Here is a 25,733-nt window from a genome sequence, read left to right as displayed (position 1 = left end):
ATGAATATATATGCATATATATTTAACAGATAGGAAAAATATGTTTAACCTATGTGTATCTTACGTTTGCTGCTAAGGTTTCAAATGATAGACTATTATTAACAGTCAGAACTACTTGAGTTTGAATTTGTGTCATCAACTTAATTATTCTTTTCTGATCTAAATAATTTACTAACTTATTCAATCCGAGGTTAGCTAAATATGTATACTTTGTTTTTTTCACTCACAATCTTTAAGAATATGTAGGGCTTTACACTTTTTAAAACCGTATTTACATTATTCTGTGCTGACTATACAACATTTATCATGGGATCATAAGCCTGGATCCCATAAGTTATTTGGTTATTAGAACCTAGAACACAATTCACAAAATATTTTTGCAGATGTCTGGTTTAAATGAGCTTGGGGGGGTGGGGAACTAAACCCTCAGGTTATATTTTAACTTTTCCATATTTATGAATGAGAAAATCAACATCAGTAATGCCACGCTTTATCTTACTGTGCAAAGATGACCCATTCTACATACAGTGTATATAATGTTAGAATAGTGTGCTTTGCATCTTTGAAGCTGCCTATGCCGAGGCCTTCACAGTGAGTTCCCCATATTTAGGGTGTAAGGTAAGCTAAGAATGTTTATCTGGAATCAAAATAAGATTGAATACTTCCTGGAATCTGATTTCTGTAGAAGTTTGAACCCTGAAGGGACCTTTAATATCATCTACTCTGATAAGATTAGAAAACTCAAAGAGAAGTGCAGACCATGCTTTAAATTATATAGCATTAGTCAACCAGTTTAGTTGTGTGTAACCCAAAGCGGGAAAGTACAGTGTTCAGAGGTATGATAATGAAAATCACCTTTTATGCAGCTTCTGCTTCATTTTCCAAGGATTGTAATATACTTAGTAAGCTTCTGACACTAAGGGAATTCAGCTACAGACCACATAATGGAAGGAAAGTATTCAGAAAACAGTTCAGCAGGTTTACTTTTACAAATACTATTTTCCTTCAAAATTGTCCAACCCACACTGGATTATTCGCTATTTCCTGAACATGCATTGTTTGTTTGTTTGTTTTTGTTTCCTACACCTCCACCCCTTCAAATCCTACCTCTCTGCCTAATTCATTTTTTAACTTCCTTAAAGCTTATCTGAATCTCTCAAGGAGGAGATACTCTCTCCCTCATAAGAACACAGCAAACTACCACTATTACAGCAGTTACTGCGCTTACTCCCTTATAAGCATGTCCAACACCCTTTCATCATTGTAATATCCCTGAAAATAGGATGTTTGGGGGTTTTTTATTTGGTACCCACACACATAATACTTAGTACATTTCCTTATGCACATATAATCAGTAATTCATTATATATTGAGTTTATGATGTGGTTTGCAGAATGATTTAAAGCAGCAGTAAAGGAAATGTGCATGTTTTTAATTTTTGTATGGCAGAAGATGAAAATGTTTGCAACATATGACAGGGTTTTGATGTCCAATAATTGAAGACCTCATTTCAGTTGATAAGAAAAAAGACCGTCTGAAAAATGGGCACAATTCATTAAAATGTAATTCCAAAAAATAAAAATATAGATGGCTAATAAAGCATGAAAAGTGCTGAACATCATTAGTTATAAAAAGTACAGGTAGGGCTTCCCTGGTGGCGCAGTGGTTGAGAGTCCGCCTGCTGATGCAGGGGACACGGGTTCATGTCCCGGTCCGGGAAGATCCCACATGCCGCAGAGCGGCTGGGCCCATGAGCCATGGCCGCTGAGCCTGCGCGTCTGGAGCCTGTGCTCCACAACGGGAGAGGCCACAACAGTGAGAGGCCTGCGTACTGCAAAAAAAAAAAAAAAAAAGTACAGGTAAAAACTACAAAATGCTGAGTATCACCTCTCATAGTATCAGTAGTTAAAACAATTATCAGTATTGGCAACATTGTGGGGAAATAAGTCCTGTCATATTCTTGGTGAATGGAATGTGAATTGGTACTACAATTTTAGGGGACATTTTGGCAATCTCTTTCAAAAGCCTTGAAACTATAAATTTCCATTTGTGTATTCACATAGAGTGCCTACTATGTCCTCAGCATTGGAATAAGACATAAGATTCCTGTTCTCCTGGAACTTTAATTCTAATTGGAAGGTAGATTGTCAGGTACGAATTTAAATAATTCTTGAAAGTTTAAGTTGATTTTTTGAAATAATAGAAAGTAAAAAGATAAAATTTGATACCAAATATTAGATTTACCTTTTTTTTTTTTTTGGCCGCGCTGCGCAGCTTGTGGGATCTTAGTTCCCTGACCAGTAATTGAACCCAAGCTCTCGGCAGCGAGAGCGCGGAATCCTAGCCACTGAACCACCAGGGAATTTCCTGTGTTTCCTTATATGATATGGATGAAGGAAAGATAAAACATGTATGTATATGAGTGTGATTAGAATCTTGAGTTAGAGGAATCCTTATAAATCATAGTTCCTTCTATGTTCTCATATGGAGCAGATATACCTGAAACTTATTGGTTACTTAGTGATAGCCATAAGGAAAGCCCTATCCATTTTGAGGTGGATTTATTCTTTATGGAACCCTCTTCCCTCTGCCTTCCTGCTAAAACTATTAGGAGGTTCTATTATATATCTAGATCTATGAGGCATATCTTTTCCCCCTTTCCCACCTCAGTTCTCCCAAGTCTTCTACCATCTTAATCATGACAAATCCATTCCTTCCAATTGCTCAACTAATTATTAATCCCACTCTAACCCACTTCCAGTCTATCAGCAAATCCTGACATCTTTACTAAAGCATGTTCAGAATCCAACCATTTTTCATCTATTCTCCCACTGTAGCCAAGCCACCATTATCTTTCACTTGAACTGTAATAGCCAGCTAATTGGCTTCCCTTTATCTGCTCTCTGGCCAAAATCCCCAAGTGGCTTCCCATATCAGAGTAAAAGTTGAAGACTTTCATTGTCCTATGTGATCTGCAGTCCCCATTTCTACAGCTTACCACCCACCTCTGTGTTCATCGGTGTTATTATTCAAACACTAGACTTGCTCCCATTCCAGGGCTTTTGTGCTTACCATTTCCTCCACCTGGAAACTTCCCCCAGACAATTATATTTCTCACTAACATCCTTCAGTCCCTGTTCAACTATCACATGACACCTCCTCACCACCTTCTACCTTCTTTCTCCTGCTTTATTTTTCTCCGTCGTGTATTGTGTATGGTACTATGTGTCCATTTCTCCATATATACCATATTTGTTGGGGTAGCTACCCCCAGCCCCATTAGAACATATGCCCTCTGAGGGCAGAGACTTAAGTTTTGTAAGCAGTGCCAGGCATATAGTACATGCTTGTGAAAATGTGTCAGATGGATAGACCAGTATTACTGAACCTCTAATAATTCTAACTCCTTTCTCTGGATATCTATCATATGTCAACGTCTGGCTTAAAATGTGATGATCATTGACCTGGGCAATGCAGAGTGCGGTAGAACTACCACCTCTGAATCTAGGTATTCTACTTATGTCAATAGAGCCTGTAATGTCAGTCACTTTGTGGGGAGGGGGGAGGGACAGTAGTTAAGTTACAATGTGCAAGTCTGTGGGGAAGAATATGGGTTTTCTTTACAGAGTAACCAGAAAGGGGAAAAAAAAAAAAAAAAAACCTTGAAAGAAACAAGTCTAGTCTGCTGGATTTGAACGCACAGCCCTAAGGATCCTTAAAACTAGCAGTTGAATTACTCTAGCCAATTACCAGTATGTTTTTTGCTGAAGTCACCATTCATGCATATGCAAGGCACTGTGTACTAGGTGTAGAGAAAGGAATACAAAAATAAAATGTAAAAGGAGCCTGTCCCAAACGTCTCACGGTCAAGATAATCCACATAAGTAACTACAATACCTGCTGCAAAGTGCTAAGTGCCATAAGAAAGATACTGATTATTGCCTTAGTTGTTCAAGAGGAGATATAACTTATTTGAGAGGAGAGCATTTGAGCTAAGACCTTAAGGTAGGATCTGGACATATTGAAATGTCTTTCTAGTGTCTAGGCAGAAGGAAAAGCTTAAAGCAGAAGAATGGATTTGGTAACCATAAGAAATAGTGACTAATATAATCTGGCTGGAAGACATTTGGTAAAGAAGAAAAGTAAAGGTAAAAGATGAAAAAGGAAATATAGAGCCAAAACATGGAGAATTTTAAATGCCAGGTTGACAAACCTAGTATGTAGGAAATAAGAGTTACTGAAAGTTTCTGACCAGGAATCATAAGCAGTCTGAACTTAAGTATAATTAGTGGGTGTGAATAAAGGATCTGTACTGGGAAGGGCCAGCATAGTAATCCACCCAAAATTAGAATAGAGGCTTGAGTGGAATAGCAATAAGAATAGAAAGGTGGAAAAACATAAAAGATATTCTGGAGGTTTTAAAAAGTTAGCTATTGGTTGAAAGAGCTTGAGAATGAAGCGGGAAAGAGTAGGCAGTGGTGGATGAGGTTCTTGAGCTCGGGTAGCCTCACTGTGGAAATAGAACCTCCAGGAAATGAAAAGCATGTTTGAAAGGAGTTTTAAATAGTTAAGCTTGTGTTCGATTTTTGTTGTTCATTCCCAATATTTGTGGATTAAAATAGCTTAAATGAAGTAATTAAGAGACTCAATAGAAAACACTGACGAGAATAAAGAAATTATGAGTAAATGATGAAAAGGGTACGAGTTACTCTGTCCCATAATTCTTTAACCACCTCTACATCACAAAAGGTAGGCCTCTGGAGTGCTTTCTACCTGTAGCCCTTTTGGAACAATGATGATTGAGGTGTTATGTTTACTTCCTGACAACATTGTTAGAATACTTATAGTGTAATCGGTTTAATCAGGGGTGTTTAAGACTGCAGGTGGCACTAGTAAACTTAAATATATACAGTATATACACATATACATACATATGTATATACATACAAATACCTTGGAGCAAAGTCTGGGAGAAACAGACCAATCTTCCAGAAGTCTAGACCTTTAATAACCCTGAATCCATCTATAGTAAGAAAGAAGGAATCTCTACTGGCATTTCTTCTGTCCTTCACTTTTTCCTTATTTTCATTCATACTTAATTTGTGTTAATCTCAAAGCTGCTACGTGCTATGCACAACATAGAAATGCATTTCCTTGTGTGTATTACCGGTAGGCTACTTCAAGCACAAGCCTAGAATTGAAGGATTTAAATAATCTGATTAGAACCCTTTAAATTACTGTATTAGGAATCAAAAAAAATCATCATTTCTTTGACCCATTACTTGAAACATCAGGTCTTTGCCCTGGATATATTATCAATATTTTAAAGGAAATGTTTGATTTTTTTTTAAAAAGAGGGATACCCGGCCTTCTATTGTTTCACCAGTGTTGCTCTAGACCCCAGCCTCCCTTGTCAAACTGTAGTTTAAGCACAGCACATTTAAATTTTTTTAAAAGAAGACTTTGACTTATTTTCACCTAGCCTTGGGGCATATTATCGATGGTTTCAATCGACAGAACAGAAGCTCTCCACCTTGGGAGTGGACTCCATACTCAACCTTTGTAAACTGTTCAAAATCAATCCCTCGGCTCCATTTGGAAGGAAGCGTCCGTGTCCTTCCTCAGCGTCCTGCGCCCCTTCTCCAGACCCCTTCTGTCGACGTCCTAGCGTCGCAAACCAAGGCTGCACACAGGAGCCTCAGGGAGCGGGGGAGGGGGGAAGAGGGGTTGGGATGGGCGGCCGAAAGACGGCCTGCTACGGTGGGGGAGAGATTGCGCTCAGCCCACCGCGAGCCCCGGGACCCGGGAGAGAAGGGTTCCGCTAGGGCCGGGGTGCCGAGGGAGCCGGGGCCGTGTGCGTGGGCGTTGCCCGCACGCTCTCGCCGCCTCCGCCACCCTTCTCAGGTCGCTCCCCGCTTCTCCCCACCCTCCGAGGAACGTTGGTACATTCCCGGTGACTCCGAGAGCTTAAAAAGGACCCGGGGAGGCCGAACCTAGCAGGTTTGGTCCAGATTTGTGTGCGCAGCCCGTACTCTGATCCGCCACGGTGGGTATCTTGGCGGGGGTTTCTTTTACGCTGTGGCACTCGTGTATTTTGGGGCTTCGTGTCTGTGTGTAACTGTCTGGCTAGCAGCTAGGAACTCTCGCCTCCGGCTCCTCGGCTCGCTCAGCTCCTCCGTCGCAGCCCAGCAGCGAGACGCGCGCCGCCAGTCCGCAAGGGATGGAGCGGACCGAGGTGCTAAAGCCACGCACCCTGGCCGATCTGATCCGCATCCTGCACCAGCTCTTCGCCGGCGAGGAGGTCAATGTAGAGGAGGTGCAGGCCGTCTTGGAAGCCTACGAGAGCAGCCCCGCCGAGTGGGCAGTGTACGCCAAGTTCGACCAGTACAGGTGAGCGTGCTTTCGCCCTGATCGCCGAGACTCTCCGGCGCCGACTCTTGAGTCCGAGCGGGCGCCGGCGCGGGCGCGTGGGGAGCGGGTCTTGACTCCCGGAGAGCGCGGGCCGCCCGGCGCCCGCAGCGCCCACCCTCTCAGTGCTCCCGGCCGTTTCCCGCACCCCAGCGCCGCGCCTCCTCGCCCGCGAACACGGGGGCGGGCGTTCGGCGCTTTGGGCCGAAGGCGTGTCCCACTGGCAGGAGACTGCGGCAGGCTCCCAGAGGGGAGGCCACCGAGCGGTGCAAGTTTTCTGTTCTTTTCTTGTTGATCAACTCCTCGGCTTCCGAACGGCCACTCCTTCTGCCACCCGCCACCCCCCCCCCATGGAGCCGTCGCTAGCCTAGGACACGGAGGAGATGCGGGGAAACCCCGGTGTCTGGACGCCCTCAGACTCTAGCTGTCTGGACTAACCGGGGTGTTCTCAGGAGAGCACTCCAACAGCGGTCCGGAGAAAAGGGTGGACGGTGGAGGACGCAGTTAAACGACACCAATTCTCCATCACTTCTCCCTTGGTCGCTTGCAAGCAGGCGTCTGCCAACAAGCATTTTTGTTAATACAAAATAACGACTTGGGGTTGTCAGCTGCTATTTTTCAGTTTAAGATGCCCCCTCTCCCAAACCAGTTGGACTCCCCGGGCTGGGGGTTTATTTAAACCCACTGTCAGGTTCTCAAAATAAATGAGTGCTTTTCTTTCAGCCCCCAAGCAATATGCTTTTCCTTATCCTTAGATCTGAAGGTCTGGAATGTAAATTGGAGACCCCTGCTCCTCAGAGGTGCTTGAGTGAGATGCCTTGGCTTGGAGATTAAGTAAAAAATGAAACAGCCTACCAATCCTCTGGGGAGAGAAGTAAAATTTAATCACCCTGAAGAGTGAGGGTTTCTTTTCCGAAGGGTAACCAGCGCTTCAGTCTTAATGGTTGGTCGTGATGAGGTCAGGGAAAGGAGCATAGTTGAAACAGAAGAATAAGAAAAGATGAAGCTTTCCTTTGAAGCCGTTTCACTTAGCCACTTTATGTCAGCATATACAGTGTGTTTGGTAAAGTTTTGTCGCCAAGGGCTGTTTCAGTTGTACTTTAGGAACTGAAATAGAAAGTGAAGTCTACTTAGGATCCTATTTTCCACTTGCAAGTGGTTCTAGGAAATTCCTTTGGTTCCTGTCATTCTGTGGCTGCCAATAAAGCTACCAGAGTAATTTTGCCATTAGCTCCAAGTAATTGAGGGCTTGTTATGGGCTCTAATACTCTTCCAATCACTTGACACATGTATTAACTGATTACCTCACAACAGCTCTCTGAGATAGGTGCCATTCTTATCCCTGTTTTACAGGTGAGAAATAGTAGGCAATGAAAAGGTTGGATTGCCTGCACAAGGTCATACTAATGTCCCTTAGTGGCTCCAGGATTCAAATTAGCATTATTGTTCTAGAGCCCACACTCTAAACCACTGCTAAACCCCCTGTAGACACAAGGTGGCCATAATAGTTTTCTTCTGCCTAGATTTATTACTGACCAAGTGAAATTAATTAACCAGGGTATGCTGTATGGGCTTTTAATCTATAGAACAAGGACATTTCCAGGGGCCTTGAATTTATCTTGATTGACAAGCTCTTGAAACATTTGGATTGACCTATTCCACAGGTTTCTGAAGCACAGCTCAGTAAAATAATGGGTGCACTCCTAGGCGGGCAGTTGGAGTAGGGAGGGAGGGAGATGGGAGAGCAGAAATCAATGTGGTAGTATTTTGCGCATGTAATAAGTGTCCTAGTACTGTGAAGGAATCTGATCTCTGACCTTGGGAAGGCCAGTGCAGAAGAATCAAGACAAAATATGTTCCACTGGGGGCCAAGCAGTAAATTGTCTGGAAGAAGCCCCAGACAAGCAAGACCCTAGGGCTGGAGGAGGGAAAAGTAGGATCCCTGGTACAGGAACCATTTACTGTGAATTAAAGGCTGTGTGCACAGCTGCCTGCTAGGTCATTAAAAGGGCTCCAAAGTAAGGATGACTGATATCTAGAAAGCACTTACTAATCAACTCTCTCAGTGGTCCTACTCTGCCAGCACCTGGCCTCCAGCCTAGGGGAGGAAGGGGCATGTGGGACATAAGTGAACAGATGACCATGTGAACAAACAAAAAGGATAAAGATTCCTTTCCTTAAAAATGAGTCTATCGTAGAGATCAAACGTCTGGATACCAAGGGGGAAAGGGCCAGGGGGCTGGGGGGATGAACTGGGAGATTGGGATTGACATACATACACTACTGAAACTATGTATAAAATAGATAACTAATGAGAACCTACTGTATAGCACAGGGAACTCTACTCAATGCTCTGTGGTGACCTAATGGGAAGGAAATCCAAAAAGAGGGGATATATGTATATGTATAGCTGATCCACTTTGCTGTACAGTAGAAACTAACACAGCATTGTAAAGCAACTATGTTCCAATAAAAAGTTTTTAAAAAATTAGTCTAAATGAATGTCATAATTATCGAACTTTGTTAATTAGATGGTGTCAAGAGTACCTGTGGGACCAATAGAAACTTTAAAGTTGATTTTTTGGAGGGGGTAGGGGGTTGGTGTGGATGTGGTTGTTTTGGTTTGGGATTTCTGGGGGCTAATTACTAATTTCTCCTCATTGTAAAAGGTTTAGAGTGTTATTTTACTTCCCAAGTGTAATTGCTTTTGTTCTGGTACTTAGGTCAATGTCCACTCTATTTGTGGAGGATGTTTCAACATGATGCTTTTGAATGTGGATGTCACTTGTGTCTGGACTCTAGTAAAACTAAGGAGAATTCTAGAACAGCTATTTAATGAAACCTTGTTTCTCAAATTCTGGTTTAGCTACAGGGAGGGGGAAAAAAGACAATAGCAACATTCTTGCCTAGAGCAATAGTGCACTTTGAGAATGCTTTCTGTGAGAAATTTTTATTCTTTTTATCAGTTTGAGGCTGTCACATGGAGACTCAAGGAATTTAATTTTTTTCTCTTACCTTTTTCGTGCCATTAATTAGAACTGAGCAGCTATAAACACAGTGATTCAAAATACAAAAATGTCTAAATGAGCTGTGAAAAAATATTTGCTTTCATTTGTGCTCGATTTCTAATTAGACAACCACATTTAAAGTTGCTTCAAGGTAAAAATATTAGCATTTGTAAATGAATGATACTGTATGACACACTTACTTTTCCCTGTGTTTGTCTCATCGACCAAATTCAAACTTCTGAAAACGTTCTTTTCAGATATACCCGAAATCTTGTGGATCAAGGAAATGGAAAATTTAATCTCATGATTCTATGTTGGGGCGAAGGACATGGCAGGTAATACAGCTATTCATTCAGATATTTATTCAGTATTTATTCCAGCATATGAAAAGTACAGTGCCAGGCTGGCCACATGCCTTGTGAGCACTAACAAATCGCATGTTGTAATTATTTGTTCACAATGTCCCCTAATCCCAGCAAAAATTCTCATGGGAATTAGCATGAGGGGTTTAGCATATACCATGTATTATGACAGACCTTCCCCCAAAATGAGTAGTAAATCAAATGAGGTGGAGGTAAGTAACCAGCTTAATTTAATCTCTCTGTGTTCTGTGGAGTTAAACTTTCTATGAAGTTGTGCTAAAACTTGACCTTTGTGGTGCTTTGAAGTGTGTAAACAATTGTCGGACCAAAGACCAAAGCATGCAGATTTGGAGCTAGGAAAGCAATTCACAAATTCAGAAACTTTCTTTGTACTTCAAGCTAATTGTTTATTTTCTGTATACAGAAGATAAGACAACTTAGACTAATACCAATTATTGAAACTTGGTCCCTTAATTTTTCCTTAGTTTATACATTTGCAAGTCTTACTACCAGTCAAGTATTGTTACCTCTTTAAACAGATCCTTCTCAGTCTCTTGAGAATGGTTAAAAAAAAAAAAAAAAAGCCAATAATCCAGACCCATTTTTGGTGGGAAAAAGTAAACAAGAATTTACAAGATTTTGGAAAGTTAGGTCTATAGAGTGCATTTATTTACTCATATAGAATGAAGTTGTTTTCATTCTCTCAATATTTTTTGAAAGCACATTATATGTCAGGAGTAGAACAAGGCTCTGTGAATTAGGAAACAAGTTCTCATGGTACATATATGGGGTAACAGAATTCAACATATGAAATACATGCTATAGCATATACAGGTTCATATTTTTTAATCAACCCTATAGCTAATACTACTTAATAAACTTAAATGCTATTTAAGATTATAGGAATAAATTATTTCCCCAGATCCAATTTGCTTTTTTTCTCCCATCAATATTGGGAGGTAATCACAGATAGGATACTCTAAATGTATAAAATATTAACATTTCATATGCTTTATAGTATAATTTTCAGCTGGTAACACACATGTGCATACCTTTTGTCCCCCAGAGGAAGGAGAAAAAATGAAAAGCCTGGGGAAAAAACACTGTTATGTGATCTTCTCAGTGTGATGCAGTTACAGATAAAGGATCTTTATCTGCTCTAAAATTTCTCTAATGTAGTTTTTAAGTCAAGTTCTAGCCCAGCTTAATTAAAAGCTATATTTTGGAGAAGATAAATGGTTACTGGTTTTGTGTTTCTGTTATCAAAGTAGTATTACAACAAGGTTTAGAAAGATGAATTGTTCTTCAGTAGGGGTATGGATCAAAACTGTACCCCTTATATGCATTGATATGGAAGACATAGTATTTTATTACTTTGCCCTGAACAATGTTGAATTATAAATTGATGACATTTAAAACTCCAGCTGAAATGGATATTGGCCTGGGAGACGTCCTATTGACAGTTGCAGCTGTAAGCTCTGGACAGATTGTTACACGTGTGGGTTCTGGACCATCTACTGAGTCTAGTTGTCATTTTGTGTATATATAGCAGTATCCACGATCACACTGACTCCCACTGCTTTCTGAAGATGCTGCAGGGAAATCTAAAGGAGACATTATTTGCCTGGCCTGACAAAAAATCCAATGAGATGATCAAGAAGTCTGAAAGAATCTTGAGGGAAAACCAGTGTGCCTACATCAACGGTAACATCCAATTTTTCTAACAACAAGTGGGAAAAACCTTGAACTCCCACTTGAAATATTGCTTGCTTACAAGTGTGCAATAGAATTTGGATCGTGGAGCCATGATTTCATCTGCTTAGGAAGTGATCTAAAAGCAGTGGGTTTTGTCTTTTTAAAGATTTGCATGTGGATTAGGATCACTTATTAAAAACATATGCATGCAAGTTAGTGTCCACTGAAGAGTCATTAACCTACCAAGTCTTAGGACAGTTAGAATCGAACATGAATTTACATAAGTAGAGTCTTTTAATAAAGGCGTGAGGCCAACTTGGTAGTGTTAGTCTTTCATTAGAAAATGTAAAGAAATGTTCCAGAAGTGATTAAGAATGCTAGTAGCTCCTCCCTGTTTTACTAAAGTGCGCACAGCTTACTTTAAAAAGAGTATTCTCAAGAGAAACTTTTTGAAGCACATTGTTTTGTTTTGTTTTGTTTTTTGTGGTACGTGGGCCTCTCACTGTTGTGGCCTCTCCCGTTGCGGAGCACAGGCTCCGGACGCGCAGGCTCAGCGGCCATGGCTCATGGGCCCAGCCGCTCCGTGGCATGTGGGATCCTCCCGGACCGGGGTACGAACCCTTGTCCCCTGCATCGGCAGGTGGACTCTCAACCACTGCGCCACCAGGGAAGCCCCTGAAGCACATTACTTAGCAATGATTTCTAGATCTCTTACAAAGAATTCATTCTTTCTTCTAAATGTGATATGGGAGAGCCAAATGCTCTTCAGCAGAGGCAGTGATTAATATCTGTGTTCCTAAAGGACTTAGTAACTTTCCAAAAAGCTCCTTAAAGCTTCCATGAGCTAACTTTTGTTTATAATTAATTTATTTATTTTTGGCTGCATTGGGTCTTCGTTGCTATGCGCGAGCGTTGTCTAGTTGCGGCGAGTGGGCTTCTCATTGTGGTGGCTTCTCTTGTTGTGGAGCACGGGCTCTAGGCACATGGGTTCAGTAGTTGGTGGCGCGTGGGCTTAGTTGCTCTGTGGCATGTGGGATCTTCCCCTTCCAGGGATCGAATCCGTGTCCCCTGCATTGGCAGGCGGATTCTTAACCACTGTACCACCAAGGAAGTCCTGAGATAACTTTTTATATTATTCCCACTTACAGATGAAATTGCCAATACATAGGAAGATTAAATAACCTGTCCAGGGTCACTCAGGATTTGAACCCAAAGAATTTGATGCCAAAGCCCATAGTCTTAGTTGGGATGCTATCCCACTTATATAAAATAAAATATTACAGAGGTTTTTCTGGCAAAGCAGGTTCTTTCTTCTTAGATCTTAACGTTCAGTATTGGCCTTGATACTTAGCCTAAATTTGTTCAGTTAGTTTAAGAATGCAAGTCAGTTACAGAAGTCAGATTGTACAGGAAGTTTTTCCCCCATTCACATAACAAAGGAGTTAGTTTCTCAGGTGGTAGGAAACTCTTTATTTGAGGGTTGCTGTATATAGCAAGCACACCAGATTTCTATGAACAAGATTGCTGGTACTGCTCACAATAAAGCCAAAAGCCTTTCAGAATAATTACTTTCAGCTAGAGTCATAGAGTCATTATAAAGCTACATTAGATCTTGGAGAACATCTAAGATTTTTTTTCAAGGGTCTTCAATGCAAAAGTCTATAGGAGCCAAGCAGGTAAAGTGAGTGAGTGATGCGGGCCGGAACTAGGCTGTGGGAACTGGTGTGCAAGCTGCCCTGTCTAAAGGGACAACGTGGTCACCCAGCTCCAGTGAGATTGTCCTGACTTCTTTTTCCATAGAGGTGGGAAATTCTGATTGTTATGGGAAATTTTGCCAATCAGTAAAATACTGGATAGGACAAGCTAAATATTTCTGTAGATGCATTACTCAAAAGCCACCAACTTTTAACCTTTGATTTTTTACAGATGCAGGAGGAGAGCTAGATGTGGATAGTGATTAGGGGGGAAAGATGTTTCAAGTACAAGAAAGAACATGGGTGAAGGCACAACCCATGTTCAAAGAACGTTTTTCATTCAAGCGTTGCAAAGAATGAAGACTATGCAGGAACGGTCTAGCCGGAGGGGAAGATGAATGGGCTTGGATAGGAGTAGTAGGAGAGTAAAGTAAGATCAGGGCCTTAGCCTCCAAGACTAGCTTAAAGTAAAAACTTTCTTTAGTCAGCAGAATTTTGTTCGGGAATATCTTGATTAATCCAGTAGCAGTATGCGTCATAGGGTGGAAGAAAGGGAGAGTGGGGCAAGGAGATCAAGTTACTTATTGTAATAGGCAGAAGGTGAACATTGCCTGAAGCAAGCTGGCATCCCTAAGTATCACCAAGAAAAGTCCGATATTACTGTGACAGAGAGTACATCATTTGCATAAAGGAAAAGGAGGCAAAGACATAATAATGCTGGGATTACTAACATTTAGGGATCAGACATGAGCTTTGGGGATTTCTAAAGGATGGGTGACTTGTTTTTGTGGGATCTTTGCTTGCATTGGGTGGTCTATTGGAGGTGCAATTGGAGAAAAAATGTTATTTGTATAAAGGGCAGTCAGTTCTTCAGAATGTTTAACTTTTGTTCAAAAGCAAGCCGGTGTATTATAAAAGCAGTAGCCTATAGAATCAAAGAGTTTGCAGATCTGAGAATTACGCCCCATTTCTTTAAATGAGGAAGACAGAAGATCCAAGAAGTTCTGAGTTGTTCAATGGTAGTCAGTCTAGCTGGGAGTAGAACCAAAGTCGTCTGCTTCCGGGCTTTGCTCTTCTTTGTCATGCAAGCTCATGGAGCTAGATCGTAAAGCATAAGGCCAAATTAGGTGCCTATACTAACTACACTAATACACTGAATTCCTTCCTTGATTAATCTTCCAACTCTCTCCTTACTATATATAAATTTCTTATCAACATAGTTATAAAAATCAAGTATTTTGTTTATTTTAATCTCTTGAAGGCATCTCCCCCACGCCTTTTGACTTCCTTCAGTGTGGATTGGTTGGCCAGGGCTCATCCTGTGGTCCCCTCACATCATCCAGGCTTTCCCTATACTGTCTCCTGGTGCTTATCCCCTTGTTTCCTGGTCTCGTCTGCTTTGTCTTGGGTTCATGGCCTTGTTTTGGTGGAACATATCCTCCAACGGCCCTATGAGAACGGGTTCATGGAAGGTAAATTTCTGAGACCTCTTATATCTAAAAATCTCTATATACAACCCTTGCAACTTGATAGATAATTTAGCTGAATATGAAATCATGACCTCGCAGTCATTTTCTCTCAGAACTATGAAGGTAATCTTTTGTCTTTTAGTTTCCATTCTTCTTGTTCAAAGCCTGGTACCATTCTGATTTTTGAATCTTACTATGTATGAATCCTATTTTTTCTCTCTAGAAACTTTTGGGGACTTCTCTTTGGGTGTCTTTTCTCTGTCCCCAGTATCACAGTGATGCAGTTTGTTTCATGACACTCATTGTGGTGGGAGCTCTGTAGGTTCTTACAATCTAGAAATTCATGTCCTTCAATTCAAGAAAATATTCTCAAGTTGTTTCTTTGATTTTTTTGTTGTTCTGTTTCTGAAACTACTGTTGATCAGATATTAAACCTCCTGAACTAGTCCTCTAGTTTTTTGGTTTTGGGGTTTTTTTTTTTAATCTTTCCTATGTTCAATCTTTGGCCCTTTGTTCTTTGAGTCTTTGTCAGCTTTTTCTTCCAACCCTTCTATTCGGATTTTTATTTCTGGTATCATCTTTATATTTCTAAAAGCTCTTTTTATTCTCTAGTCCTTTTTATATAGTATTTTCCTCATGTCTTTTTATTTTTTCTTTTTTTTGGCCACGCCACGTGGCTTGCAGGGATCTTAGTTCCCTGACCAGGGATTGAACCCATGCCATAGCAGTGAAAGCGCCAAATCCTAACCACTGGCCTCCTAGGGAATTCCCTTCCTCTTAGCTCTGTGAAGATATTAATGATAAGTTTTTGGTTTTGTTTTTTTAAGGCTTCTCTTGAGTAGTGTCTATTTCATGTTGCCTTTTTTTCAGGTTGCTCTGGCCTCTTTTATACTAGAGGCTCTGCTCACAGGTGTGATGGCCTTGACTATGTGCTAATATTTAAAAACCAGAGACAAAAAAGTTAATTGGTAGCTTTCAAACATGGATGGTGTTTGCCAACTGGACTTCACTCTAGGAACATCTGGTAAATCTTTTCCTTGAGGAAAAATCAGTGGTGATATCCTCAGGACTTTTTTCTTGAGCTGATCAGATTCTCAGAGAAGCTGCTTCCCGTCTCCTGCCTGGAGAAGAAATTCCTGTCTGGCAGCATTCTGGCAGCCATGTGATGAAGAAAGTGGAGATCTTACCACTCAATGTGTAAATTTTCACTTAAGTCACCTGTTTTTCACCGGGTATCCACCAATCCTGAGTTTATCTGTTGTACTCTTTCTAGAGAATAGATCTTCGATTTCTACCAGGGATGGAAGGAAGGTGAGGTGGTGAAAAAGCTTTGTGACGAAACTTAAATAGGCTTCAACCAGTTCTTGTATTTATAGCCCATGTTTACCTTCATTTCAGGAAGTACATGTGGTGCCAGTTCCTGAGCTGTTTATTAGTTTCAGGACATAAATCAGGTTATTTCTTGGCCATCTCCAAGGGTAGCTGAGGATTTAGCTTTCTCTCCTCTGCAAAGCCATCCAACTACTTCTAACCTTTCAAATGTTTAAAGATTTTTTTTTTAACTTTAATTAAAAAGTTTCTTCTTTTCCCTTTATCTTTGTATGTTGATGTCTTTTTTATTCTTTTGCTGCAGTTGTAGGGAAGTTTTTAGGAGAAAGCAGAATGCGTGTCATTTACTATTTTTAACTGGAAGTTCAATTCTAACTAACTTTTAATAATTCATATGTATCAGTTGATTTAAGATCTTGGGCAATTGACCAGATTTTTACCTACAGCTAACATCTAAGCTCCTTCATCTACCCTTCCCTCTTCAATATTGTTTAGATTCCATTGGCTTACATCGAGTAGAGAATATTAGCCATACAGAACCTGCCGTGAGCCTTCACTTGTACAGTCCGCCTTTTGATACGTGCCATGCCTTTGATCAAAGAACAGGACATAAAAACAAAGTCACCATGACATTCCATAGCAAATTTGGAATCAGGACTCCATTTGTAAGTATAATTTCTCTCTCCTGTGTTTAAATGCTTTGTGGGTTGGCAGCATTACACTGATGCATTGCTTTTTTGTTCTAGGTATTATTTAAATATCTTAAGTTTTAAGTATTTTAAGTATTCTTGAGATAGGTCTTAACTTGGAGAAAAGGCCCATTATATTCTATTATTTTCTTTAACTTTGGAGACTGTATTTTCAATTTATAAAATAATACTTAAATTAGATGCAAAGAATTGCTTATTCAAAATTTCAAACTGTATGCTTATTCCTAAAGAAAATATTTTCTCTTCATTTATTAGGGAAATAAGAGTGAGAACTATATTGATAAAACTGCTACTACTGTGACTTAATGTTCATAGTTCCAGTTTGCTGAGATAATACAAATAAATTACAGTTAACCTTTGCACAGTTGAGACCCTATTCTGATAATAATAAATAAAGAAACTTGCCTGTTTTGCTGGCCAAGTTGCTTTGTCTTTGAGTAGTGATGGCAACCAACAATAATATGATGTGGCAATCTTCTATCACTGAAATAAATTGGCCATTTAGGGGAATGGTCTTTAGTTAGTCATGGGAATGCCCAGAAATACACAATGCATGAAAACAAAGTCTGAACATCCTTATCAGTCTTATGAAAGTACAGCCTTTGAAGGAAGCTAGGGCAGAATTTTCTCAAGTGATTGCTCTGTTTATTTCCTGCATTCCGAGCCCCAAGAGATAACTCTTATCACAGGAACGAAACAACAGGGCTCCATTGCCATGCAGTGGACTTTCATATACTGCCAGAAAAGCAGGACTACTTAGAACAAGAAATGTCTCATGTAGAGATTCTTACACAGCTTGCTTTTTTCTTTCTTACAGACAAATTCAGGATCACTGGAGAACAACTAAGGAACACCAGACCCTCTGAGGTTTTACTTTAAGGTCCAGTGAAAGTTTTGCCTTGGACAGGAAGCCCTCCTTCCATTTGGTCCAGTAATATACTTTACAAGGCCAATACTTAGATCTACTATAAGGCAGATGCTAATTATAAGGCATTAAGTAAGCAAATAGTGCCCTGAGCTACTGTAGAAGAAAAAATCCCACTAAAGATAAAAAGGCTTGTGATCTTAAAGGCCAAATCAAGTGCTCCACTCATTTTACCCTCTAAACCCATTGGAACTATACTGGGAATGTCAATGAAGGTTTTTATAGTTTTTGGAAACACTGGTCTCTGAACTATAATTAGCTATAAATAAAAATAAGACATCAAATCACCCACCTTGCTACTTGGAGGACTAAATGTAGATGTCTTCATTATACTTTGTATGTTCTTAATATTTGAAGAGAAGTTTTTGAATCTGTGCAGTTTATTTTTTCAATCTTATTTTACAAATTCCTGCTCTATAAATAATAGGGTATTGTAGATAGAGAAACTTAAGGCGCTTTGCCATTTGGTAATGAAATGAGGGGCAGAAGATTTAGAAAAATATATGTAACCAAACCCACAACAAACCAGAATTATAAACTCATGTCTAATGTGTCCAGTGGTCAAAGACTTTGTACTGCCAGAATTGCCAAATAATTTTAATAAAAGTGGATTTGAACATAATTTGAAGTTGTCTTTCTCTTTAACATGACAAGAATTTCATATAATTTATGGCTTCTTAGGTTTATGCAGACTACCAAAAGCACTGCAAAAGATGCTTTTATGATGTAAGAATATAAGAAGACCAGGGCTTCCCTGGTGGTGCAGTGGTTGAGAGTCCGCCTGCCAATGCAGGGGACACGGGATCGTGCCCCGGTCCGGGAAGATCCCACATGCCGCGGAGCGGCTAGGCCCGTGAGTCATGGCCACTGAGCCTGCACGTCCGGAGCCTGTGCTCCGCAACGGGAGAGGCCACAACAGTGAGAGGCTGCGTACCGCAAAAAAAAAAAAAAAAATACAAGAAGGCCAAAAACTGCATTCAAAAGGAGCTTACCTTTTGGGGCTTTTATATGTGTTCACCAACTGGCCAGAGATACCAACCCGAGGGTCTCTGGCCCTAGGGCAGCTCATAGACAATCAGTTTAGCCTGAAAACTGTGTGTGGGGTCTGTATGTGTTTAAATATGAATTGGATTCCAACAGTTAAAAACCAGAGATTTCACAGAAGAAGGAATGGACTTTGAAGTATCTGGCAAGACTGAACCTGCATTGCATTTTCACTGCTATCACTTAATGGGGCTGGGATCTGCCCCTTGGATGGGGCCGCCTCCCTGATCTGCGGCAATCCCCAGCTTGCCTGTTTCCCTTATTCATGTTACCTACAAAGCCCACACGTGCATTTGCTGCCCCCACTTCCGGCAATTTTCTTAGGAATATCTGTCATAATCTTGGAATTTATTATCTCTGGGAACTTAATTAGAAAGTAAAGTCCTTTGAAGATGGTTCTGGTTAGGCCATTGATTGTGGTGTTTATACCACGTCATAGAATTATTTATATCATTATACCTGTGCTTCCTCTCACCTTTGAGAAGGATGTGAACATTTACTGAGTACTTACAACATACTAGGCATTGTTACAAGTTGTTTAGATGTACTAACAAACTGAATTCCAGAAAACTTCCTTGTGAATTAGGTACTGTATTCGTTTCCTACTGCTGCTGTAACACTACCACAAACTTATTTTCCTACAGCTCTGTTGGTCAGAAGTCAGAAGCTTCATGGTGCCATGTGCAAGGCCCATGTCAGAGGCTTATCTTTTGGTGTGGGTTCATTAACCATATACTTGGACAAACTGGTTGATGAATGAAGGCCTCTTACCTGTGTTTCATGGGAAGGGACAGCATTACATTTAGTAATGGTTCTTAGTCTTTTTTTTTTTTTTCTGACTGCAACCACTTAGAAATCTCAAATGCGAAAGAACTCTTCAGAAAGGCCCACACACAACAAGTTTGCATGCAATTTCAGAAAAGATTCCTGGACCCTGTGAAGGCCTTTAGGCCCCAATTAAAGAGCTCTGCCATGTGTGAGGCTTTCCCAAGGCTCGTGGCAAATGGTGGCTATTTCACTTCATTTTCTGAGCGAGGAAGGTGTTAGCAAGCTGGGCTACTAGCTAACCTTTTAAAAGTTACAGTGAGGTTTCTAGGAATCACCAGAGGCTGGTGCAACCTTGTCTGAGACATATCTACACATTTCACAAGGTCAATTCTCTCTTTCTAAAGACATTGCAGACTTTCACAACTTTACCTAGTTGATAGATGTTTCCTTGAAAAGTGTATGTGGGATACTGAAATAAGCCAGACATGGAAGGACAAATAATATATGATTCCATTTATACAAGATACCTAGAAAAGGCCAATTCGTAGAGGAAAAAGTAGCCTAGAGGTTACTAGAGGCTAAGGGGTAGGAGGAAATGGGAGTTATGGTTTAACAGGTCCAGAGTTTCTGTTGGGGTTGATGAAAATGATTTGGGTATAGATAGTGATGGTGGGTACACAGCATCGTGAATGTATCTGATATGACTGAATTGGGCATTTATGAATAATTAAAATAGTAAACGTGTATTTTCCCACAATAAGTTATTTCTTTAAAGAAAGTGTATGTGGGAGAAAAGTGTGTGTGTGTGTGTGTGTGTGTGTGTGTGTTGGAATAGATAAGACTTCCTATCATAGAGAATACAAACGATATGGAAGGCATTGTGGTGAAAAGTATCTTTTTCATCCCATCCCCAGGCTCTCGGTTTTCCTCTCTCCATGTAACCTAACCTATAATACCACTCTCTTGTGTTTCCTCATTTACTTTTCTCCATTGTTTACACAGGGTAGCATTCTAAAGTCCATATGGTGCACTTATAAGAAGATCTTTCCATATCCGAATACAAACAGTTCAATCATTCTTTTGTACTGATGACTGGCTGCGTGGTATTACACTGTATGAATGTATCATAGTTTAGTCCACCAGTCCTCTATTGATGGACTTTGACATGATTTCCAAACTTTAACAGTTACAAACAATTCTGCAATGAATAACCATGTATGTGACGTCATTTCACAAATATCAGTTGACATGTCTTTATTACAAAACAACCAAGATAACTCAGCCCCAAAAAATGAGGTAATAGTGGAAGGTCATGGCAAGCTGCCCTGGCTGGAGAGGACCACTTGAGTGCAGAAGCTGTCACCTGATGTCATCACTTCAATTCATCCACTTCCACCTATTCATTGGTCAAGTGTGTACTCTTGAAGCCTCCAACTGTCAGAAGCTTGATACCCACAGAGATTACTTATCACAAATAGGAAAGCCCTGTGTTCATGAGAAAACTAATGATCAATTTAGGATTCTGCCCATGCTCCATAGGAAAGCTGATGTGTTCCTGACATTTGGTTTTTGTTTGCTTTTGTCACTGACCTTTTTGAATGATTGAAGATGTGATGGCTTTATGTGCTGTTTGAAAACATGCCTCAGGTTGCTTAATGAGGGGCATTTTGTTTATTTCTTAAGTAATTCACAAAGAGATGTAAAGAATCTCAGAGACTGAGATCTGCTGAATGTGGTTTTGAGCACTGACTTAAGCCTAAGTCAGTAGTCTGAGGGATATCCTTATACAAGGAGATGGTCATCTGCTTGACATATTTAAATCTGTATATCATATGCTGCAGTGGGATGTATATTTACCTAAAAGTGCAACCAGAAAAATTCCTTGCACATGAAGGGGAGAAATATAGAACTAGAAAGTAATCTAATGCAATTGAACATTGATTAGCCTTCCATGCCAAGAGCCCTCCTGGACATGTCATAAGAAAAAAAGTGTCATTAAAGCAATAGATCACTATGATGCACCTTACAGTGAATGAAAGTATGATTATAATGAGTTTAAGCAGGATTCATCTAACTGATAAATATAATGCTAGCATGGAATCACGAAGATGAAATGTACTTGAGTGAGCATATTGTCAAACACATCTTTTGATACGTGAGGAAAATGAGGCAGGTGAGGTTAGGGTTAACCGCTGTCCCAGAGCAGCATTGTGCTGGGCCAGGTTCACACAGCCCCGTGGGAGCTGATATTGAGGAATCTCACAAGCTGATTGGTAGATTAAAATTGGCCATAATGGAAATATTTACATTGTGGCAATCTGTCAATACTACAAATCAAAGTATGTAATTCTCTACCTCAAGGGAGTCTGCTAAATATTTGACAGCATATACCACTATATCTAAGGCTATTCAGCGAATTCCAAATAAATACAAGGTTTTCCTGGACTGTTTAAATATACATTTTTATCCTTTCACTGTTATTGGATTTTGGCATATATAAAAAATGTTATTGTCACTTCAGAGAAATCATTTAAAGTGAGACAGGGATATTATTTCTCCCCTCCCCATTTCAGAGATGGGGACATGTAGGCAGATGTAGATAAAATAGTTTACCCAAGGACACACTGCTAGGCAACGGGAAAACCAAAATAGATGTTGGTTCTGCCTGGGACACGTTGGACCTTTGGCAGAAGAGAAAAACAATTAAGCAGGGACAGAAAGTTAACAACGCAATGGTGGTTCTGTGGCTTTCCTGTCTGAAATCTGGCAACTGGTTCCTGACTTCATAGTTAAAGAATAAATAAATAAATACTCAGGAGGTACTCAGGCTGAACGGGACAGTAAAGAGTTGTATTTTCCCCAGGTGGATCCAATTAATTATTCTGTCATCAAAGGTTGGGAGCGAGCTGTGCTTTATTCCTACTTATTTGAAAGAGCACAGGTTATAATCTTTGGGACTATGTTCATAGTTATACCCCATGGCACCAGGCCAGTATTCGAGGTTGTTTTGATTAGGACTCACTCAACTGCAAGTGACAACATGTGACCCAACTGACTTGAACAAAGTGAGCTCATGTAACTGTCAAGTCCAGGGAGTCCTCAGGCAAGGGGGTGTCAAAAGCTTCAAACAGCTTTTCAGGACTCTTAACCTTGCTCTCCGCATCTCCTGACTCTGAAGTCTACCCTTGTGGTGTAAGATGATTCCCAGTATCTCCAGGCTTATAATGTCCATTTCAATTTTGGCAGAATAAGGGGTTATTTCTCTACAATCTTTCCATAGAAGTTTATGGATTTAGCTATGTGGGCTCTGATCTGCCTCACATGCCCATCCCTGACCAAGTCTCTATGGACAGCAGGATATGAGCTCAGCCCTGGCCTGAGTCATCTGTTTGTCTCTGGAGTCAGGGGTGGAACCAGTTCCACCAAATGAAATGGACTAGAGTGGGGGGCAAGGTCACCAAGGGAAATCAGAATTCTGTTATGAGAAGAAAGGGGAAAGGGGAGAGGAGGCTAGGCAGATAAAATCAACAGGTGTTTACTACTTGGGAGGTCAACAGATAGTTGTTGAGTTAATGAATGAAGGAATGAATGAAAGATCATAGCAACTACATCACCGTCACCTTTTTACCCCTGATAACACTAATTTAAACAATTCAGCGCTAGCTGTTTTTCTTTCACTTTCTAATGAAACTTGTATCCATCACTCCAAAGACAGGAATTTACAGATAGACTTATGAGTGTTCTCCAAGGAAACCTCCAATAAGGAAATATCCTTCATCAGTTCTAACCCATGAATAACATTTTTCCACCAGAAGTGCAGCTTTATGTTATAGGAGGCAAGTGGGCTTTTTTCATTGTCCTAGAATCTAGCTAAATCCTAAAGTTGAAAACAAAAGGTGTCAAAACTGTCATATTCTAAAGTGACCAGAAAGTCACTTAAAGGTAGGATCAGGCATTTCTCTTCAGGGCTTATTAGGAGTTGGTAGACCATGCTCTCCCAGCAGCAACACTACCCCGTCACTCCTACCCGGCCTGTATAAAATCAGACTGAGGCGTTGGGGTCTTGGCATTGCCGTTGTGAGTTACTCAAATCCTTCTCTTAATGTTCATTCCTAAATCTATATGACTGCATAAGTCTGTTAGAACTGCATTCCAGCTCCTGCTGGAACCACACCTCATATATCTCCTGCCCGTCTCCTGCTCTAACTGCCCCCTTCTCCTCCCCAGATGAGCCATATTTTCCATTCAGATCTTAGGCTTCCCTGCGCTCTGGCCAAATAACACTTTCCTACCCCACTGACTTTGTTTTCCTGTCTCCTGCCTAAAATGAGGTCTGTCCCAGTACCCTCCCTTCTGAGGGTAACAGCAACTCTTCCTTCTCTCAGGCCCAGCTCAAATACCAATTCTTTCAGAAGTACCCCCAGTGAGAGGGAATCTCTCCATCTTTGAGCTTCCATAGAATTTCATTTTCACTTTCTTGTAGCTGTGAAATAAAATTCACATTTTATGGCAAGACGAGAAAAATTTTAACAGAAAAAAATTTCTCTGCCCTTTGGCCTCCTCTTTCCCCGCTACTGTGCATTGTGTATCTGCATTATGCATCAGCCAAACCTCCCCCATCAGCAGAAATGCCTGCTCAACTATAAAGAGCAACATTCTCTTAACATCAACAAGACAACTGAAAAGATAACATTTCTTCTTGATCTTATAAGCGGCCACGATGAGGCTTAGATCTGGATTGTGTAAACTCGATAATGCAACATTTAAAGTACAGCCCTCTGTCTCAAAAAACTTATCTAACTGTGCCTTCACTTTTCTTTTTTAATAAATTTATTTATTTTATTTATTTACTTTTGGCTGTGTTGGGTCTTCGTTGCTGCATGTGGGCTTTCTCTAGTAGTGAGTGGGGGCTACTCTTCGTTACGGTGCGCGTGCTTCTCATTGCTGTGGCTTCTTTTGTTGCGAAGCAGAGGCCCTAGAGTGTGTGGGCTTCAATAGGTGTGGCATGCAGGCTCAGTAGTTGTGGCTCACGGCCTCTAGAGAGCAGGCTCAGTAGTTGTGACTCACGGGCTTAGTTGCTCCACAGCATGTGGGATCTTCCCGGACCAGGGCTCGAACCCGTGTGCCCTGTCTTGGCAGGCGGATTCTTAACCACTGTGCCACCAGGGAAGTCCCTGTGCCTTCACTTCTAAAGGGTGGAACAGTTCTCTGAGCTTTCTGAGATGCTGTTTCCATGTTATAATCCTCATATTTGGCGCGAATAAAATTTTCCATTTCTTCCTTAGATCAACTGATTAGTTTTTCTTCGACATAGCATTTACCACATTCTGCTCTAGGTTATAGGAATTTGTGTTTGTTCTACTACCAGATAACAGACTCTTGAGGCACTGGACAGCCCCTAAGACAGAGTCCCCTTCAATGGGCCCAGCTAATTCGTATTGTATCGGGTTGTAGGAAGACAATTTTTTTTTTTTGCAGAATATAATTTGTCTTATTTTTGCTACTTTACAGAAATCGGAAAGAATATGGGCCATTGAGTTTTTTTTTTTTTTTTTTTCTGATTGTGTCTGCCCTTGAGTTCTCTTGCCTCAGGGGATAAAGAAGTGACTTCAGAGAGGGGCCCCTGGTAGGAGGGCCGGGAATTTGGAGAAGGGAGCAATGTGGAGTCAGAAGGTGGAGGGAAGGAAGGGAGCGAGCAGGGCAGAGCGGGAGAAGGGCGGAAGGAGTGGCCGAGCGCGGTTGGAGGACGGAGACAGGAGCGGTGCGGGCCGGAACCTCGAGCCATTTTAATATTGAAGATGGAAGAGAAACAACATTTTCGGCATATTATGCTTTATTATTTCAAGAAAGGTAGAAACGCAACTGAAACACAAAAAAAGATTTGTGCAGTGTATGGAGAAGGTGCTGTGACTCATCGAACGTGTCAGAAGTGGTTTTTGAAGTTTCGTGCTGGAGATTTCTTGCTGGACCATGCTCCACAGTTGGGTAGACCAGTTGAAGTTGATAGCGATCAAATCGAGACATTAATTGAGAACAATCAACGTTATACTATGCGGGAGATAGCCGACATACTCAAAGTATCCAAATCAAGCGTTGAAAATCATTTGCACCAACTTGGTTACGTTAATCGCTTTGGTGTTTGGGTTCCACCTAAGTTAAGCGAAGAAAACCTTCTTGACCGTATTTCCACATGGGATTCTCTACTTAAACGTAACAAAAATGTTCCGTTTTTAAAACAAATTTTGACGGGCAATGAAAAGTGAATACTGGGGGCTTCTCTGGTGGCGCAGTGGTTGAGAGTCTGCCTGCCGATGCAGGGGA

The 25,733-nt window shown here is 40.8% G+C and overlaps 1 protein-coding gene across 1 annotated transcript; it reads left to right on the top strand.

Annotated features, from left to right (window-relative positions):
* The first annotated feature begins 5,810 nt into the window (after positions 1-5,810).
* On the top strand, positions 5,811-18,222 carry CDO1 (cysteine dioxygenase type 1). Its single transcript, XM_081233401.1, has 5 exons — positions 5,811-6,390; positions 9,674-9,751; positions 11,328-11,482; positions 16,461-16,630; positions 17,493-18,222. Exons 1-5 carry the CDS (start codon positions 6,221-6,223, stop codon positions 17,520-17,522), a joined length of 603 nt encoding a protein of 200 aa, XP_081089527.1. The 5' UTR covers positions 5,811-6,220; the 3' UTR covers positions 17,523-18,222.
* Positions 18,223-25,733: the final 7,511 nt, after the last annotated feature.

Source organism: Mesoplodon bidens, assembly GCF_964165515.1.
Source record: "Mesoplodon bidens genome assembly, chromosome: 4".
NCBI lineage: Eukaryota > Metazoa > Chordata > Mammalia > Artiodactyla > Ziphiidae > Mesoplodon > Mesoplodon bidens.
The sequence above is the reverse complement of the archived record's forward strand: the minus strand, read 5'-3'. Positions and strand labels throughout refer to the sequence as shown.